The sequence below is a fragment of the Amaranthus tricolor genome, chromosome 8 (assembly GCF_026212465.1).
Source record: "Amaranthus tricolor cultivar Red isolate AtriRed21 chromosome 8, ASM2621246v1, whole genome shotgun sequence".
NCBI lineage: Eukaryota > Viridiplantae > Streptophyta > Magnoliopsida > Caryophyllales > Amaranthaceae > Amaranthus > Amaranthus tricolor.
The window spans coordinates 14,534,604-14,552,853 of NC_080054.1; the positions used below are offsets into that span (position 1 = coordinate 14,534,604).

General features: G+C 35.6%; 2 protein-coding genes across 8 annotated transcripts; one reads left to right on the top strand and one right to left on the bottom strand.

The window, feature by feature from the left end:
- The first annotated feature begins 7,884 nt into the window (after window positions 1-7,884).
- Window positions 7,885-18,250, top strand: LOC130820688 (nuclear intron maturase 4, mitochondrial). 7 transcript variants are annotated; one of them, XM_057686153.1, is made up of 6 exons: window positions 7,885-8,168; window positions 8,314-10,747; window positions 14,373-14,621; window positions 14,906-15,204; window positions 15,404-16,313; window positions 16,425-18,249. In XM_057686153.1, exons 1-2 carry the CDS (start codon window positions 8,075-8,077, stop codon window positions 10,632-10,634), a joined length of 2,415 nt encoding a protein of 804 aa, XP_057542136.1. In that variant the 5' UTR covers window positions 7,885-8,074; the 3' UTR covers window positions 10,635-10,747; window positions 14,373-14,621; window positions 14,906-15,204; window positions 15,404-16,313; window positions 16,425-18,249. The 7 variants fall into 7 exon arrangements, with proteins under 7 accessions (XP_057542136.1, XP_057542135.1, XP_057542139.1 ...); XM_057686152.1 differs by having other exon boundaries at window positions 14,373-15,204; window positions 16,425-18,250; XM_057686156.1 differs by lacking the exon at window positions 14,906-15,204.
- LOC130821568 (cation/H(+) antiporter 15) lies at window positions 15,009-18,117 on the bottom strand. Its single transcript, XM_057687358.1, has 3 exons — window positions 17,893-18,117; window positions 16,401-17,396; window positions 15,009-16,268 (listed from the first exon to the last, which is right to left on the bottom strand). Exons 1-3 carry the CDS (start codon window positions 18,115-18,117, stop codon window positions 15,009-15,011), a joined length of 2,481 nt encoding a protein of 826 aa, XP_057543341.1.

The following is an 18,250-nucleotide window of genomic DNA, read 5'->3' on the forward strand; positions in this document are numbered from 1 at the left end:
ATATATATATATATATATACATATATACATATATATATATATACATATATATATATATATATATATATATATATATATATATATATATATATATATATATATACATATATATATATATATACATATATATATATATATATATATATATACATATATATATATATATATATATATATATATATATATATATACATATATATATATATATATATATATATATATATATATATATATATATATATATATATATATATATATATATATATATATATATATATATATATATATTATATATATATATATATTATATATATATATATATATATATATATATATATATATATATATATATACATATATATATACATATATATATACATATATATATATATACATATATACATATACATATATACATATATATATATATATATATATATATATATATATATATATATATATATATATATATATATATATATATATATCTATATATATACATATATATATATATATATATATATATATATATATATATATATATATATATATATATATATATATATATATATATATATATATATATATATATATATATATATATATATATATATATATATATATATATATATATACTGCTGTTCATTAAATAGCGCAGTAGTTAATCAGTTATATGCTCCGGTTCTAAGGAGCCCGCAGCAAATAAGCGTTTAAATGAGTATATGCTCCGGTTCTAGTAAACTCGCAGCAAATAAGTGCCCTCTAATAAATTAAAAACCCGCCTTTTAACGTTTCATTTTCATAAACCCTTAAACTGTTGCATAAACCCACGAAAACACACGCACTGTTTCATCATCTTCTTCTTCTTCAAGCTTCAATTTTTCTTCAAACCCACAAAATTTCATCATCTTGATCTTCTTCTTGATATTGTCTTTGTGCATTTCTTTAAGCTACTGTTCATCTTCGTTCTTCAAAGCCACGAAAACACACGCACTGTTGCACCATTGTTTGCTTTAAAAACCCACGCAAAAGTTTGCTTCAAACCCATGAAAATATTTTTCTTCTTCTTCACTGTCTTCATTCTTCTTCTTCTTCTTCTTCTTCTTCTTTTTCTTCATTTGCTTTAAAAACCCCACGAAAACGTTCAAGGTATTTCAGTTTCATTTTGTATTTGGTTTTTGTTCCTTTTTTTTTTGAGAAATGGTTACAATTACTAATTTTGTTTTTCTTGTTTCATTGTCGATCACATTGTAGCTATTATTCATGTAGATACACAAGGTAATTTCTTTTGATACCAATTTTCATTGTTTTTCAAATTTTTAGGGTTAAATGATTTGGTTTATTATTTGTAGTTTAAATGTGATTTTATTTAGAATGCATTAGTTGTTAATATTACATTTTTCCAAGTTTATATTATTAATATGTTAATTATTTTGTTTTATATGTATGAATATTAATATGAATGTTAATTAATTAGTTGTGCAAATTTATGAATGTGATTTTATTTTTATTGTTTTTATATGATGTTAGTATTAGTTGTTAATATGAATGTTAATAATGGTTATTAGAATAAATATAATTTAGACGATTAAAAAAAGTTGTATTATTATTAGGGTTATTAGGGTTAAAACAATGTTGTTATTAGAATATACATTATTTTTGAACAATTTATAGATTATGAAGGTTAATTATTGTAAATTAGGGTTAAATGAATAATTATTACTGAACTTTGTGATTATTTAGGGTTAAGTATATATGTTAAAAGTGATTATTAATTTTGTTTTGAATTAATTAATCACACTTAGGATGACAAAAGATCGTTCTTGGATGTATGGAAGCATTGAATCGTCAAAATTTATTGATAACATATTAGAATTTTGTAGTACTAGTGGAAAAAAACGTATTTGCTGCTTATCATTTGTTGCAGTTTTTGTATATTCGCAGCAATAAATAGGAAAATGAATTAGAAAAAAAACAATTAATTGCTGCGGTTTTGAGATGTGACCGCAGCAAATACTCAGTACAATATTAATTGTTGTGGTTTTCCATGGGACCGCAGCAAATAACCCTTCACAAATACATTAATTGCTCCGGTTTTGCTTGAACCGCAGCAAATAACCCTTCACAAATACTTTAATTGCTCCGGTTTAGTTTGAACCACAGCAAATAACCCTTCACAAATACTTTAATTGCTCCGATTTAGTTTGAACCGCAGCAAATGACCGTTTGACATATTAATTTAATTAAAACCCGCCAGTTTCTTTTTAACAAAACTCTTCACAAATACGTATGTACACTTTGCTTTGTTCTCTCAAACGAACCCATTGAAAAAACGCTTCATTTGCTTCGTTCCTCTTCTTCATCTTCACAAACGTAAGATTAAGCATCAAGATTTGTGTTCGTTTCTTGTGTTCATCTTCATTTTCACAAACTTAGAAATCAATTTTCGAATCTGAAGGTAAATCCTTGCTGCTGTTCTTGTTCATCATCAAACTTCAAACTTCGAATTTTCATAAACCCCCTACTAATCTTCTACTGTGTTCTTGTTCATCATCATTCTTCAAAACCGTTTGAAACCAAAGACATTTGGTCTTGTTCATCTTCAAAACTCACGAATTAAGGTATTATTTCTCTTTTTAATTTCAATACATACGAAAAACCTTTAAAATGTGGTTTGTTAATCTACCGCATATGAAAAATCTTCAAAACTTAAAGGTCTTGTTCATCTAATACTGCTTTAAAAATCTACTGCATACTCTCAAATACATGGACGATATCTTAAAATCCGTGAAGGAGGTTGGAGTCGAAAACATAGATGCCGTAAGTATTTGTTACGTTCTTAAATTATTATTATTGGTAAAATCTAATGTTTATTAATTTTTTAATTTTATATTATATTATAGGTTTTATACGACATTTCGAGGGAAACACGCCCTCTGAGAAGTGGAGAGATGCGCGAATTAAAAGACAAGATTGCCGCGTATCTTGCTAATTTTTGTCCTTGATAAATTGTAATTAGTATAGATTTTTTAGGACTTTAATGTATATTATTGTATATATATGTATGTACATATCATATTATATTATCGAGAGTTTTTTATTACAAAGAGATTATTGGTGATTATCATTGGATTATTATTGGATTAATCATTGTTATTACATTCTACATTATTATTGGATTATTATTAGAATAAAACGAAAAAAGAAAAAAAAATAGCTATTTGCTGCGGTCAGCACCCAAAACTGCAGCTAATAAGTGCCATTATTTGCTGTGGTTTTGGCGGCTGACCGCAGCAAATAATGCCACTTATTTGCTGCGGTTTTGGGGGCTGACCGCAGCAAATAAAGCCCTTTTTTGCTGCGGTTTTTAACCGCAGCATTTAAATTAGGTCATTTGCTGCTATCACTATTGCTTGGGGCCAATACCGCAGTAAATAATGGCCAAAAAACCGCAGCAAATGAGGTTTTTTCCACTAGATATTACCGTTGAACATCAAGTTAGGACGGGGGGATTTGGTTTTTATTGCCCATGTGTCAAGTGTGGCAATGTATCAAAGGTAGATAGTGTTGATATCCTTAGGAAGCACGTACTTCGACGTGGGATTAGGCCTCGATATCACGTTTGGCTTTGGCATGGTGAGGAGGGAGTTTACAAAAAAAAGTGTTGTTGAGGATGTCAATAATGTGGATGTCAATGAGGATGTAGTAGATCGTGTTGATGGGTATGAGACAGATGAAGAGAATATCGATGAGGATGTAGGTGTTAATGAGATGATGGAGGGAGTCAAGGATGAGTTAGGAAAATGTCTTCGTGTTTTTGACTTGTTGACAGAGGCTTCTCAAAAGCCTTTGTACCCTGAATGTATAAAGTTCACCAAACTAACAGCCGTGTTGACAATTTTCAACATTAAGTCAAAGTTCAATTGGAGTGACACTAGTTTCACAATGTTATTAGAAGCGTTAGGTGAGATGCTTCTTGAGGGAAATGAACTTCCAAAGTCGACATATTATGCCAAAAAGCTCATGTGTCCTTTCGGCTTAGAGTACCAGAAGATTCATGCGTTTCCGAATGATTGTGTATTGTATCGGAATGAAAATGAGAACTTAGAAGAGTGTCCTATGTGTGGGTTATCGCGTTGCAAGCGTAAAGGGGCTGGGGATGCTAAAGGGCCCCCGGATAAGGTATTATGGTATCTTCTAATAATACCTAGATTCAAGCGCTTGTGTTCTATGAAGAAAAATGCATTAAATTTGAGCTGGCATGTAGATAGGGTGATGAAAGGTCACTTGCTCACACATCCATCTGATTCTCCAGAGTGGAGGAGTATTGATAGGTTGCGTAAGACATTTGGGGATGAAGTTCGTAATTTAAGGCTCGGACTGTGTACGGATGGAATGAACCTATTCGGCAATCTTAGTTCTCAACATAGTACTTGGTCGGTATTGTTATAGATCTATAATTTACCACCTTGGTTGTGTATGAAGTGTAAGTACATTATGTTTTCGTTTCTTATCTCGGGTCCTAAACAACTTGGCAATGACATAGATGTATATCTTGCACCTCTCGTTGAGGATTTGAGATAGATGTGGGATGAAGGCGTTTTCGTGTTTAATGCACATGCTGATGAGGAGTTCACCTTGCGCACAATGCTCTTATGCACCGTTAATGATTTTCTGGCATATGGCAACTTATCGTATAAGAACAAAGGGAAGAAAGCATGCCCAATATGTATCGATGACATGGAATCCACGTGGGTTCCTAAGTGCAAGCACGTATTCATGCACCATCGAAAGTTCCTCCCACGAGATCACCAATATTGTAAGAAAAAGATGTTCGACGGGGAGGTTGAGGAATGTGTAGCTCGTCGACCGTTGACCGATTATGAGGTTTACGAACGGGTTAAGAGAGTTGAAACTGTATTTGGTAAAACAGGGCAAGTGCAAGGGGGTGAAGGCCGACTATGGAAAAAAGAATCAAACTTTTGGAAGCTTCCATATTGGAGAGATCTACAGGTTAGGCATTGTCTTGACGTTATGCATATAGAGAAAAATGTATGCAATTCCATACTCGGGACGCTCATGAACATTCCGGGTAAGACAAAGGATGTTAAGGCCGTGCGAGATTACTTTGAATGTAAGGGTATTCGTCCGGAGTTGTGGCCACAGGTTAAGGTGAGTAAGAAAAGAAATAGAGCTGATGAAGTTGGTGGCAGTAACAAGGGAAAGGGTAATAAGAATAAGATGAGTGATGAAAAAAATTATTTGCCTCCAGCTTGCTACACATTGTCCAAGGTAGAAAAGCGAACATTTTGTGAGTTTTTGTATAGCATTAAGGTTCCGTCTGGGTACTCATCCAACATGAAGAGATTTGTGACCCTAAATGATGAGTTGAAGTTGAGAAGCATGAAATCTCACGATTCCCATGTAATGATGCAAGTGTTCTTATGAATTGCAATTCGTGAAACACTGCCAAAACATGTGAGATATGCTATTACTGAGCTATGTTCGTTCTTCAACACAATTTTTAGTAAAGTTCTTGATCCCTTTAAGCTTGATGCTCTTCACGTTGACGTGATTGTAACTTTATGCAAGTTTGAGATGTATTTTCCACCCTTTTTTTGACATAATGGTTCATCTTATTGTCCATCTCGTTCGTGAAATCGAGCTTTTGGGTCCAGTTTTTTTAAGGTGGTGTTATCCTTTTAAGAGACACATGGGAGTTTTACAAAACAAAGTGAGAAATCCTGCACAACTCGAGGGGAGTATGATTCAAGGCGCTGTGAGCGATGAGATTGGTAACTTCATAGCCGAGTATATGGCCTTGGCAAAGCCTATTGGACTTCCCACCTCTCGACATGAAGGAAGGCTTGAGGGAAAAGGAACATTTGGCTGCAAATCGATCACACCTTCTCGAGAAAGTCTTCTACAAGCGCAATTGTATGTGTTGCATCATATTCCAGAAGTCCATCCTTTTCTGAATTAGCATTTTGATATATTACGCGCCAAAAATCCTTCTAAAGGGGATAGCGCATTGATGCAGTTGCATAATCAGACGTTTATTGATTGGTTTCATAATCGAGTAATTTGTGAAGAACTCAAGGGTGTATCTGAAACTGTTAAGTGGTTAGCTTTTGGTCCTCGTGATGATGTCAACAAATATGAGAGTTACAATGTCAATGGGTTCACATTTTGGACTGAGGGTCAAGATAAGAAGTCATCTTATCTGCAGAATAGTGGAGTTTCTATTTTGGCGTGATCTACATTTTACGCGAGTGTCAAGGATCAATCGCCGATTGATGCTAAATGGTATGCTACGGACGGGTTCATGAAATATGGGAGCTTGACTACTCTAGTTTCACTATTGGTCTTTTCAAATGCAAGTGGGTAGATAGTAATCAACGATGTGTAAAAAATGATGACCCTTGTGGATTCACTCTTGTAGACTTAACTCGTTTGCGTGATAGTGAGGAGCCATTTATACTATTGTAGACCCGTCTGATAAAATATGGTCTATTGTTGTATCAAGAAAGAGAAGTATCCTTGGTATAGGTGATGTTGAGGATGAGGAAGAATATGATGGTTTTGAAGGCTCCCCGCCCTTTATCAATCCAAAATCTGTGGATGAAGATGATGTAGATGTTGGTTATACGCGTGTAGATCACACAGAAGGAATACATTTGAATTAAGTGATTCATAAGGTATGAAATATTTATGCTTTTTTGGCACTTTCTCATATCAAGTAGTTCAAACTTGGTTTGTTTTGCATGAAACTTGGCACAAAATATTATTTGGTATATATTATTGTGTTGAAATGGTTAGAATCGAAAACAATATTAATATGCTTAATATTACGTACTAAGTTGCGTTTTTAAGGTTTTTTAAAAGCTTTTTTGACACTTTCTCACATAAAGTGGTTCAAAATTGGTTGGTTTGGCACGAAACCTGGCACGTTCCTGTGTTGTTCTAATATATATTTATTCATATTCATTCAGGTACTCATCTACAATACACCTTTTAAGAGATGAAATTGTCCCCGAGATTGAGACTCTTGATAATGAGCATCATAGTGAGTCAGATAAGGACTATGATCTCGAGATGGAGAAGGACATAAATCATGATGACCATGGCTCCTAAGAGAGGGTTAACAAAGAGGATGACTTAGACACGAGCGTATGGCTGAAGACACCCTACCATATCCCTCGGAGATAGAAATAGTACCAACGGATGCTCTCAATACCACTACTAGTGTTGGTTCTAAGAAGAGAAAAGGATCAACGTGCAGGGGGACTTTTTAACTCGATAAGAAAATTTTTGAATTATCCAATTTACAAACGAAACTTTGTCGTGCGTAGATTAATGTATTGAAAATTATTTTAAAATCTATAATTAATGTATCTTCTTTAAATATTTAAAATCTTTTAAACTCTAATATTTGAATTCTTAGGTAGCTGTTTAAGTTATAATATAGTTATTTGAGTAATTGATTATATTATCGATGTAGCAGCTTGATTAAGTATTAAACTTTTGTGTTGAATCTAAACACTTTAGTTTAAGTAGTTGGTTAATTGCGGGCACTTACCTATAGTTTCCTTGGAAGTCTTGGAACCGAATCTTATGAGAACCAGTTCAAATTCGGTCCCCTATGACACTATGACAAAATCAAATGGAACCCAAATTCGAACCGTGACCATCACTATTCATTATAGAAGACTAAAAAGTAAAAGATAATTTATAAAAAAAATTAATATTAATAATCTAACTTTTTGCCGGTTGTTGACTATGAATTATTTTTTAATAAACTTTTTAACCTTGACTTTTACCTCAACCCACATTTAATCCATTCCCTAGCCACCCTTAACAACCTTACCACCTCCATTTCTACCACCAGCAGTCCACCAGTCCATGATGCGTCAAAGTAAAATTAAAAACGTTGCCTGTATAACCCAACATACTTTCGAAACCTCCATTCTTCTCCGAAGTCTCCCTCGAGTCCGTAAACATTCCCACAATGAACTTTCTGGATAAAAATTTCACGTATCGTATGTAATGCAAGATATTTGTTGAGATTTAACCGATGCGATTCCTGAGGCTCTCTAATTTTTGCAAGAATGGATTTTTCTCTGTCACACTTCATGGATTTTCTACTGCAAAAGCTTCTGCAACTGCAAGTAAGTATCCTTTTATCAATCCTTTTCTCATCATGTTAATTGTTGAGATTATTATGCTGCAGAATTTAAACTGAGGGTTAATTGTCATTTGTAAATAGTAGAAATTTGAGGCTTAATGGGTTTTGTTTTTGTTGTATTGCGTTAGGAATCTATATGGGTATATCTCGAGCGTTTTTTTCAACCTTTCAAGAAACCAAAAATGATGATGTTGAGAAAATGACATTAGTAAAGAGTTTAGCTTCTGTAATTGTTGAATCTTCATTTGATGATAATGTTAAGGACAATAGTAGGCCTGAAATGGGTAGAATTGGGATGAAAAGGTTGTTGGAAATGCGTGCTAAGAAGAGAGTAAAGCAACACTATGTGAATGGGAAGTTTTATGATCTTTTTATGAAGGTTATTGCTGATCCTAAGACCCTTTTGGATGCTTATAATTGTATTAGAGTGAACTCAAATGTTGGCGTGGTGACATTGGAAAACGCGGGCATTTGTTTTGAGTCGTTGGCGGAAGATCTTGCAAATGATAGATTTGATGTGGAAGCTAATACTTTTAAAGTCTCGACGAGGGGTCGTGCAACAAAAGAATCCCTAGTTCTTCCTAACTTGAAATTGAAGGTAGTCCAAGAAGCTATGAGAATAGTTTTGGAAGTTGTTTATAGGCCTTACTTCTCAAAAATATCTCATGGTGGTCGAAATGGAAGAGGGCACTTATCGGCTTTTAAGTACATTTGTAAAGAGATATCTAATCCTGATTGGTGGTTTACCGTGCTTGTTAGTAAGAAGTTAGATAGTGTAGTACTTGCCAAATTGCTCTCGACAATAGAGGACAAAATTAACGACCACCGATTGTGCAAGATGATTCGTAGCATGTTTGATGCACAAGTACTTAATGTAGAATTCGGAGGCTTCCCGAAAGGTCATGGCCTGCCTCAAGAGGGAATATTGTCTCCTATATTGTTGAATATTTATCTTGGCCTATTTGATGATGAGTTCCATAGAATGTCAATGAGATATGAGGCTCTTGATTCTAGTTCCAAGCATGATGAAAAGGCGTCTCAGTCAAAGTTGAGAAGCTGGCTAAGGAGGCATATCAAATACAACGCGGAAAACCCAATAGACTGTGAGACTTCTGGTCTTAGAGTTTATTCTTGCCGCTTTATGGATGAAATATTCTTTGCTGTTTCTGGTTCCAAAGCGGCTGCAATTTCACTCAAATCTGAAGTTCAGAGTTACTTTCAAGGTTGTCTTCATTTAGATGTCCACTGCGACACAGAGATTGTGCAATGTAGTTCAGGCCAAGGTGTTCGTTTTGCTGGTGCACTTGTTCTTAGAATCATTAGAGATAGTCCAGCAGTAAGGGCAGTTCACAAGTTAAAGGAAAAGGTGAAATTGTTTGCCTTACAGAAACAAGAAATTTGGGATGCTGGGACAGCGCGAATAGGTAAGAAGTGGCTGGCTCACGGATTAAGGAAGGTTAAGGAGTCCGAGATTAAACATCTAGTTGATCATAACTCTCTTTTGAGCAAACTATCCTGCTATCGTAAAGTTGGCATGGAAACTGATCACTGGTATAAGCAGTTAATAAAGATTTGGCTGCAAGATGTACAAGCGAAAGCTGCAAGCAGTGAGGAATTTATCCTATCTAAGTACATTGCTGAACCGTCACTTCCGCCAATGCTTCGTGAATCATTTTATGAGTTTCAGAGGCTTGTTGAAGAATACAATTGTTCTGAAACTGAATCTCTTCGTTCTCTGTTGCCAAGCTGTGAACTATCTCAACAGAGTGAGGCCATAACAAAGGTTATCGCGCCTATCAATGTTCTAAAGAAACGTCTGTTAAGATATGGACTAGTCAATGATGAAGGATATGCCCATGGAGTTCGGGCTCTTATTTTACAGGATAGCAACCAAATAATAGATTGGTTTTCTGGTATTGGACATAGATGGCTGAGATGGTATAGTGACTCTGAAAATTTTGGCGAGTTAAAAATAATTGTTTCAGACCTGGTTAGGAAGTCCTGCATCCGCACACTGGCACTGAAGTATAGGATACATGAATCTGAAATAGAGAAATGTTTTGAGTCGCAGCTGAGCAGGATTTCACTTAGCTTGAATGTAGAGGATGGAAATTCTGAAGATACATTGGATTCTTGTGCTCACAATAATGACGAGGCATCGATGTATGGAATTCTTTATAGTGGCTTATGCCAACTGTCTTTAGCCAGGATGGTGAGCGAGTCCAGGCCATGTAACTGTTTTGTCACGGGTTGCTCAGCTGCTGCGCCGTGCGTTTACATTCTGCATGTGATGGAAAGACAGAAATTTCCTGGTTGGAATACAGGGTTTTCAAGTTGTATTCATTCAAGTTTGAATAGAAGACGAATTGGGCTGTGTAAACAGCACCTAAAAGATCTTTATATGGGTGATATATCACTTCAATCTATTGATTTTGGTTCCTGGAATTAGCTCTGAGTAGGAAAGGAGGTATTTCTATAGAAAATGGTTAATCATTTATCAAATTGATGAAATTAAGACACATAAAGGAGGCTTGATCTCAGGAAAGCTCAATGTCTTTTTAGGTACATAACTTGGTCCCCTGGCTCCTTTCTTTCTATTTACTTTCTATTGCAAATCACGTGTGTTCATTCTTGCTTGCCTTTTAATGAATCATTTTGTTCTATGCATCCATGATGGGTTTTAATCGAGTATCTGTATAGTAGAGAGTCATCTTGCAATGAGATACTTGCAATCTTGCATGTAAAAGCCATGTACCTTCAATTAATAACCCTAACAGAAGTGAATTCCTGTAAGTTGAATAATATTTCATAGGTACATGTTGCAGTAGAATTAATTCTTTATACCCTAGACGACAATTTCAATGCTTTTTTTCTTTTACTATTTACTATTTCTCTTATTGTTAATGGTATTTGCTTTAGGCTCTTCAATTTTTCTTGCTAAACTTGCCTCCTTTGGAGTTGGTTCTCAAAATCTCCTTAAATTTATCATTCCCTATCTCCCTTCAAATGTTAGCAATCTTGCCACAATTTTTCTTTTAAGTTTGTGGTTCGTGAAAGATAAGCTCTATTGTGCTTTGAAAGCTCTCGAAAGTGTTTATTTTCTTGGCATATTTGAGAGAGGATTAGGTCATGCTCAGATTGATAATAAATATTTATGGGAAAAATAAAAGTCGATTAAAAAAGCAAGACTATTTAAATATAAATTTATCATGATATAATTGTTGTAAAGGGGAGAAATAGTTGTAAAGCAATGGAGAAGGTGGAACAGATGAATTAGTCTCCTCCTTTTGAAGGTAAATATCAACCTTAGCGATATGGAGGGAAAATATGTCCTCCTTTTCCCTAAAATAAGGGTGACAATATTCCCTCATTCATCTTCCTCATACCATTTTATTCTTTTCATTTATTTCCCTTTCAAATTTACCTATGCATACCTTTATATTTATAGTTTGACTTTTATTTCTTCCTTAAATATGTACCCTTGATACAAGCATATCCTTTGTATAAAATACCATTACCCAATGCCATTAAGTGTCTGCGAGGGTCAGATGTACGCAACATTACCCTTGTAATGATAAAACTAACAAAGAGGTTATTAATGATAAAACTAACAAGCATATCCGTTGTTGATAATTTAGTTTTTCAATTGTAGAAAGGGCATCAAACTTATCAGTCTGAATCTTGTTTTTTCTTTTTCTCTAATAGTATCACTAAGTCTACGTGTCTTTATAAATTCAATTAGAAAAACAAAAGGAAGGGTTATGCAAGGTGGAAGTATAAGCTATGTCAGGAAAAAGAATAATATGAAAAGAACATAAGGAAAATTTTGATATGCAGTTGTGTTTTCTTCCTCTCTCTGTCTCCTTCTTTTTTGACTAATAAGGTACATAATCATGTTTACAACTTGCTCTCTCTTTCTTCATCAACACATGAGCTTTTACATAAACATGATTTCTTATTTCTTCTTTTTTGATAGGAAATTTCTAAAAAGCCAACCTATTAGTCGTCTTCACATAAAGGCCAACGAATCGTTTATTCTTTAAAGATCCAATCTTTTGCTCATTTACAAAGAAAGAGCTAAATGACTTGTAACCTGTTATACAAGTTACCTTTGACTTTTTGACTTTTTCAAACCAAAAAACGCAATTGTACACCTTACTCTCTCACATCATCTTCACTTACTCTACGTTGTCCACCACCAACTACCACCATCTTCTAGAAAAACCACCACGACCCCAGCTGACCCTATCACCATCAGTGCACTACCCAGCACTAATACACCTACCGTGACCCCATCACACCACCAGTGCCCACTTAATGTTGAACTGCTCCGCTCTCTTGAACCCATCTCCTCCACAGACCATCTGTATCTACCACCGCAACGCACACCTATCAAAGCCAAGCCACTCAGCACGAATTTGAACTCATTCACCCTACCACGATTCGAACGCATCCACCCCACTCAAATCCCGACGACCCACACCTATTCAAGCCCCACTCTACATCATTGCCAACTGAAGGTGAAGCCCAAAGGTCATGGATAGCAAAGGATATGGATTTTGGGCTATTGAGGTAGTTGGTGAAGGGTGCGGCTGGGATGGGTGTTGATGTGTTTGTGTGGGTTGTGGTGTGGGCTGGGATCATGTGTGTTTATGGGATAGTATGGGTTGTGGTATTGGGCTGGGTTTTTCATGTGATTAAGGTGGAGGTTTTGGGGTTGGCTTTGCTAGTTGGTGAAAGTGGTTACTGATGGCAGTTTGGTGGTGTTTGTTTTGGTTGAGTGATAAAGGAGGTAGGGTGGTGGGTTGGGTAAGTGTGATTTTTTTCTTCTTATTTTATTTAATTTTTTTATTTTTATATTAAATTACATTGTCCAATCTAAACATGACATGTGGCATTTTAATTAAATGAAATAGAGTAATTGGTTATTCTAGATAGCCATTACATGGAAGCTCTTTCTTTGCAAAAATGAGCAAAATGTTGGATCTTTAAAGAATTAACGAAATGTTGGCCCTTTATATGCAGACGACTAATAGGTTGGCTTTTTAGAAGCAATTTTTCCTTTTTTATAAAGGGGTGATGAATAAAATAAAAAAGTGTGGTGAAACAATAAACAATTTAGTTTATAATCCTATTTTTCCTAGTAGATATTTGTAGTCTTTTAAGTAAAAGGAGCAAGGCTCCTATTTCAAAACGAGAAACACTAACACATTATTTCGAACCTTAATTGAAACTATATGGGTTCAACTACATGAACCAATACAAATTATACGAGAGATCATCAACGCTTGCCTTCACATCTCTAGTTTAGCATTGACTTTATCGCTAGTTTCGTTCACCAATACAATGTCATTAGCAAACAACATGCACCATATAACTTGTTCCTAGATAAGTCTTGTTATCTCATTTAGAATTATTGTAAGAAATCCTTTGTTTCTCCTCCACATGTCCAATCATTGGTTTTTACTTCCTCGCACATATTTTGAGCTATATAAATGTGATTATGTTGCATACTTGTCTTCTCATAACCAACTAAGTACTTCCATTGGTACTTTGTCATATGGCTTTAGCCAGGAAAAAAATATAGAGAAATGTGAATTCACTTTCTAGAATTTTCACTTAGTAATATAGTTTATGAAGCAAGTATATATTAAATTTCCCTTAATCCCCTTACAACATTAGAAGTTCTTTTTCTTTTTTCAAAAGGAATGACAAAAGTTGAAATTTTGCTGAAAAATGACGTAATTGGTCAACTCTTGTGATATATTGTCACTGATTTAACTTTCAAGCAATGCTGTGTGTAGTAGAGGTATAGGTTGTTGCAAAACATTGCATGCCCATGTTCAGTTGATGTTGCTAAATGCCAATTAATGCCAGACCCATGGTAGTGCTGGTTAGTTCTTACCATTGTAAGACTGTTAGGCAGATATCTTGCTAGGTGAAGGCTGTTATGATCTAATTTGTAAATCATGCTTCTGTATAAAGGAAAGTAATCTTGGAAATTGGCTCGCTACGGTTGTTCTTATTGTTAAGCTCAGAATTGTATTAGGCTTGTTTGGAACTTGATTAATCGGCCATAACATGCTAAAATGCATTTTGAAATTTCTTAATGCCATATATTTTCAATATTGTGTGACCTGAAATCAGGGATTTATTGTAAAGCTTATAATTTAAAATCTGCATTTAGGGATCTGGATTTGAAGATTTTATGATGGAACTCTTTGTTTAGTTGGTGATAAAAATATTGTTTACATTACCACTAAGACATTGTTGGGATAGAGTTCTGGTACTTCTGACGAGGTGAAGAACGTGATAAGAGCTATAGTATGTTGGTGACTTGATTTCTTGGTGACTGGAGTGTTGTTCTCTTCTTCAAAAACATCTTGAACATTCATTTTTATTCCGTGGGTCGTTATTGTAATCTTCAGATATGCAGGTAAGAGTTTCATGTTGAAGATGCTTATATATATATATACATCATTTATACTTCAGTTTGTAAATATCTTGCAAATATCACATTTAGATGTATGCTACTACTTAGACATCCATTGAGCGGCTAAGCCATGACTGAAGTTGTGAGAAAATGGGAGTAGGCAGAAGAATCATGTAAACTATTTCTGTGAGCGAAAAAGATCAAACTTAACATATTTTGTGAGGGAGGGGAATCCTATTTCTTCTAGAAAGATGTTGCAATTAAATGTTTTCATTTCTTTTTGTTAGATATTAAAGCAGCGTCTCAACATTGTAATGTTCAGCTATCTTCTGTCTAACTTCTAGAGGTTGAATGCATCTGAACCTTTCCTGGTGGTTGTCATTGATTCATTCATTCCTTTATTTGGTCATTAAGATCATTTGGAGCTGTGGGACTGTCAGGAGTTGGAAGAGATTCATGTTGTGGCCCTAAACCAACATATTGTTGCACCACTAACACAGAACTTGTTGCTGCAAAATCTGATGAAGCTAACATGTCACCTATTGCTCCAAGCTCAGGACACTCGCTCCAGTCTGTTAGACCGGCTGTAAGTGGTGATATAATGCCTTGTCCTCTTCCCACTATGTAAAGATCGTGAATGCTATCTATTGCTCTTATGGAAGCCACCGTTTCCTCCCCGTTGTTTACGATCCTCTCTGAATATGTAATTGAGTCCCTGTCGGAGATCCTAATTTTGAAATCATTAATATACTTCTCATCTAATTGCTTCTCTTGTTCTGCATCAGTTATCACAGTCAACACTCGTGGGTCCACAGGCTCGCGGCTCGGTTCGACATGATTTGTTCTACTAGCATCATCACCTGGTATGAACCGCATTACAGTAACGGTGATGGTTGGATGTTCCGACATTCTCAATGCATATGATAGTGCCTCCCTGTCATCTGGTCCACCAAAGAAGAGCACTGCTATGTTATGAGACACTTGGTTAGCAGCCAAACGGGTTGACCCACTTAGCCCTCTATCTACTAGGATCCCAACTGAGCAAGGGGAATTGGCTAATAAATTCTGGTTTATTATTCGAAAGGCTGGGTTTGTTGATTCCATGCCCCCATCTACTGTTTGTTGCTTATGGAAGGGAATAATGATAAGTGCAACTCGCTTTTCTTCTGCCAAGTGGCAAATATCTTCGTGCATTGTAGAGTAGGGGGAAATTGCTGTGAGGGGCTGAACTGAGACAGATCCAGATTGAGCATGCTGCTCATAATTCTCAAAGGCATTGATGATATGATCTGACTGTGCCTGTGTTCTGTTGAGGGCTGGTCGGCCTGACTTTCTGGTATTATGGACTATGAGCATTGCTGATGCTCGTCCTGTAAGTTCTACTAGATGCAGTACATACACACATATTGGGGATCTTCTTGTTGGGTGGCTAGCTTCCAGGAGATTTATGATGGTCGGCACATTTCTTGGGGTGTGGATGCAAGTCAATATTCTCAGTTCCCCATCTGGTTTTGATTTCTGTATGGTTCTTCTCTTATATGCCACAGTTCTTCTTGCTGGCCTGTAAAGTAACGTGACCAAGGGACCAATCACACTAGTCATCATCAATGCTGAGATTACCATGATTGAAAATGAAGCATCATCTAAAACCTGCAACAACATAATTGATCTCAGGGGGGCAAAATTTGTTCAAGGGTAAATTAATTTTATCTTTCTTTATTCGATATGTAATTTGATCTTTCCTTTTTTTCATTCTTTTTGTAAATAGTCAGGAAATCTAACCTTTTGATCCTTTCCCACATTTAGGACGATCATTTCGACTAAACCTTTGGTGTTCATGAGCAAACCGAGGGTGATTCCTTCACGGATGGGCATGTTGTAAAAGTAGGAGACAGCAGCTGTGCCAGCAACCTTGCCAGAACAAGCCAATGCAATGACAGCCAAGAGATTGGCCCAGACTTTAGGGCCGCCGATTTGACGAATATCAGTCTTAAGACCACTAATGGCAAAAAACAGCGGAAGTAGAAGGCCTGACACGAAATCTTCAAGCTTTTCTATTAGGGTTACCCCTAAAGGTCCATTTGGAATGATAAGGCCAAAGACAAAAGCACCGAACACAGAATGTGTCCCTATGGCATCTGTGATGAATCCTGAGATCATAACCCCCGTAAGGATAAGACATATGTAAAAGTCGCTGAATGGCTCACCCTCAGGTGTCCGACGAATCATCCACATTATGATAGGGCGAACCAAGAAGATGCACACGACCACGAAAGCTGTACTCGAAAGAATCACCCAAAGAGAAGTTAGAGCAGAGGCATCAGTCTCAGCTAGGGCAATCGCCAAGGCTAAGAGAATCCAAGCACAAATGTCATTCACAAGGGCTGCTGACATGGAGATCCGCCCAATTTCTGTGTTGATGAGCTTGAGCTCCGCTAGAATCCTAGCTAGCACAGGAAAAGCTGTGACAGCAAGGGCGACGCCAAGGAAAAGCACGAAAGTCCCGTGATGAGTGTCGTCTTCTTTGTGTTGCATTAAGAGGGAGAAGGTGCATCCGATGAGAAAGGGTAAGATCATTCCGCCAAGTGCAATGCTAATTGCTTTTCTTCCTGTGCGCTTGATTACCGCAATGTCCATCTCGACCCCTACGAGAAATAGGAAATACAATAGTCCAATGTTTGCCATTGTTTCCAGCACCATCACACTTCTTAGAGGGAACATTGTGTTTGCAAAAGTTTTATTTCTCCCCAAGACTGACGGTCCGAGTATAACTCCACCCTGTGGGATTAAATACAAATAAACAAGCAAAATTTGTTAGCATACTTTACAAAATTCACCAATGTGCTCTACATATACATATGCCATCAAAATCTAAGTAATTTTTAGGTACTCATGCAGGTCCCTCTAGTATCTATTTAAGGACCTAGCAGGTGAGGAGAATCCCAAGACAAAGCCCTCGAATCGTAGCTGCTCCTATTGAGCTAAGCTCCTACCTCTTAATTAACATCAAAAACTATGTATAATAAGATTACAGATTATATAATTTGAGACATACATAAAGAATATGTTTAATTTTATTAATTTTTTTGGCAATGTCTTTTCCTTTTGTAAAGAAGGTTGAAAAAGATGGCCTATGATTCTACATTTTACCTAATTTTCTCTTCGTTCTTTTGATTTTGTCTCTTTTAATTAAGTAAACTCTCAAAATCAAAGGAACAAAGAAGTTAAAATTGCAACGATCGAGTCATGAAATCACAAAAAAAAGTATACTTACGAGGATTTCAGCGATAACACGAGGTTGGCGAAGAGGTTTGAGGAGATAAACAAGAACGCGAGTAACAATAACGACTATTGTTAATTGCAAGATAAAAAGTGGTAAAGAATAATCCAAGGGATTATCTCCTTGCCATACACCATTTGTTGTTATCATTGTTGGTGCATAACATACAATGGGGCTAGCCTCAACCGGAGGCGTTATCGTGCTTGTATTTTGTGCCATTCTTATTCAAGAAAGATCAACAAAATGGATATACACTAAACCAATCAATTGATCACTTTCGTTTGAACTCAAACTATGTATTTAGTTTGGTATTTAATTTAATTTATTTTCCCCTTGAATATAAACACATACT

Excerpts from the sequence above, each read along its gene's own strand:
- LOC130821568 (XM_057687358.1), bottom strand. The coding sequence starts at position 18,117 with ATGGCACAAAATACAAGCACGATAACGCCTCCGGTTGAGGCTAGCCCC. Across the intron at positions 17,397-17,892 it reads GTGTTATCGCTGAAATCCTC|GGTGGAGTTATACTCGGACC; the intron begins GTAAGTATACTT and ends TTAATCCCACAG. Across the intron at positions 16,269-16,400 it reads ATGTGGGAAAGGATCAAAAG|GTTTTAGATGATGCTTCATT; the intron begins GTTAGATTTCCT and ends ATGTTGTTGCAG.
- LOC130820688 (XM_057686152.1), top strand. The coding sequence starts at position 8,075 with ATGCGATTCCTGAGGCTCTCTAATTTTTGCAAGAATGGATTTTTCTCT. Across the intron at positions 8,169-8,313 it reads AAAAGCTTCTGCAACTGCAA|GAATCTATATGGGTATATCT; the intron begins GTAAGTATCCTT and ends GTATTGCGTTAG.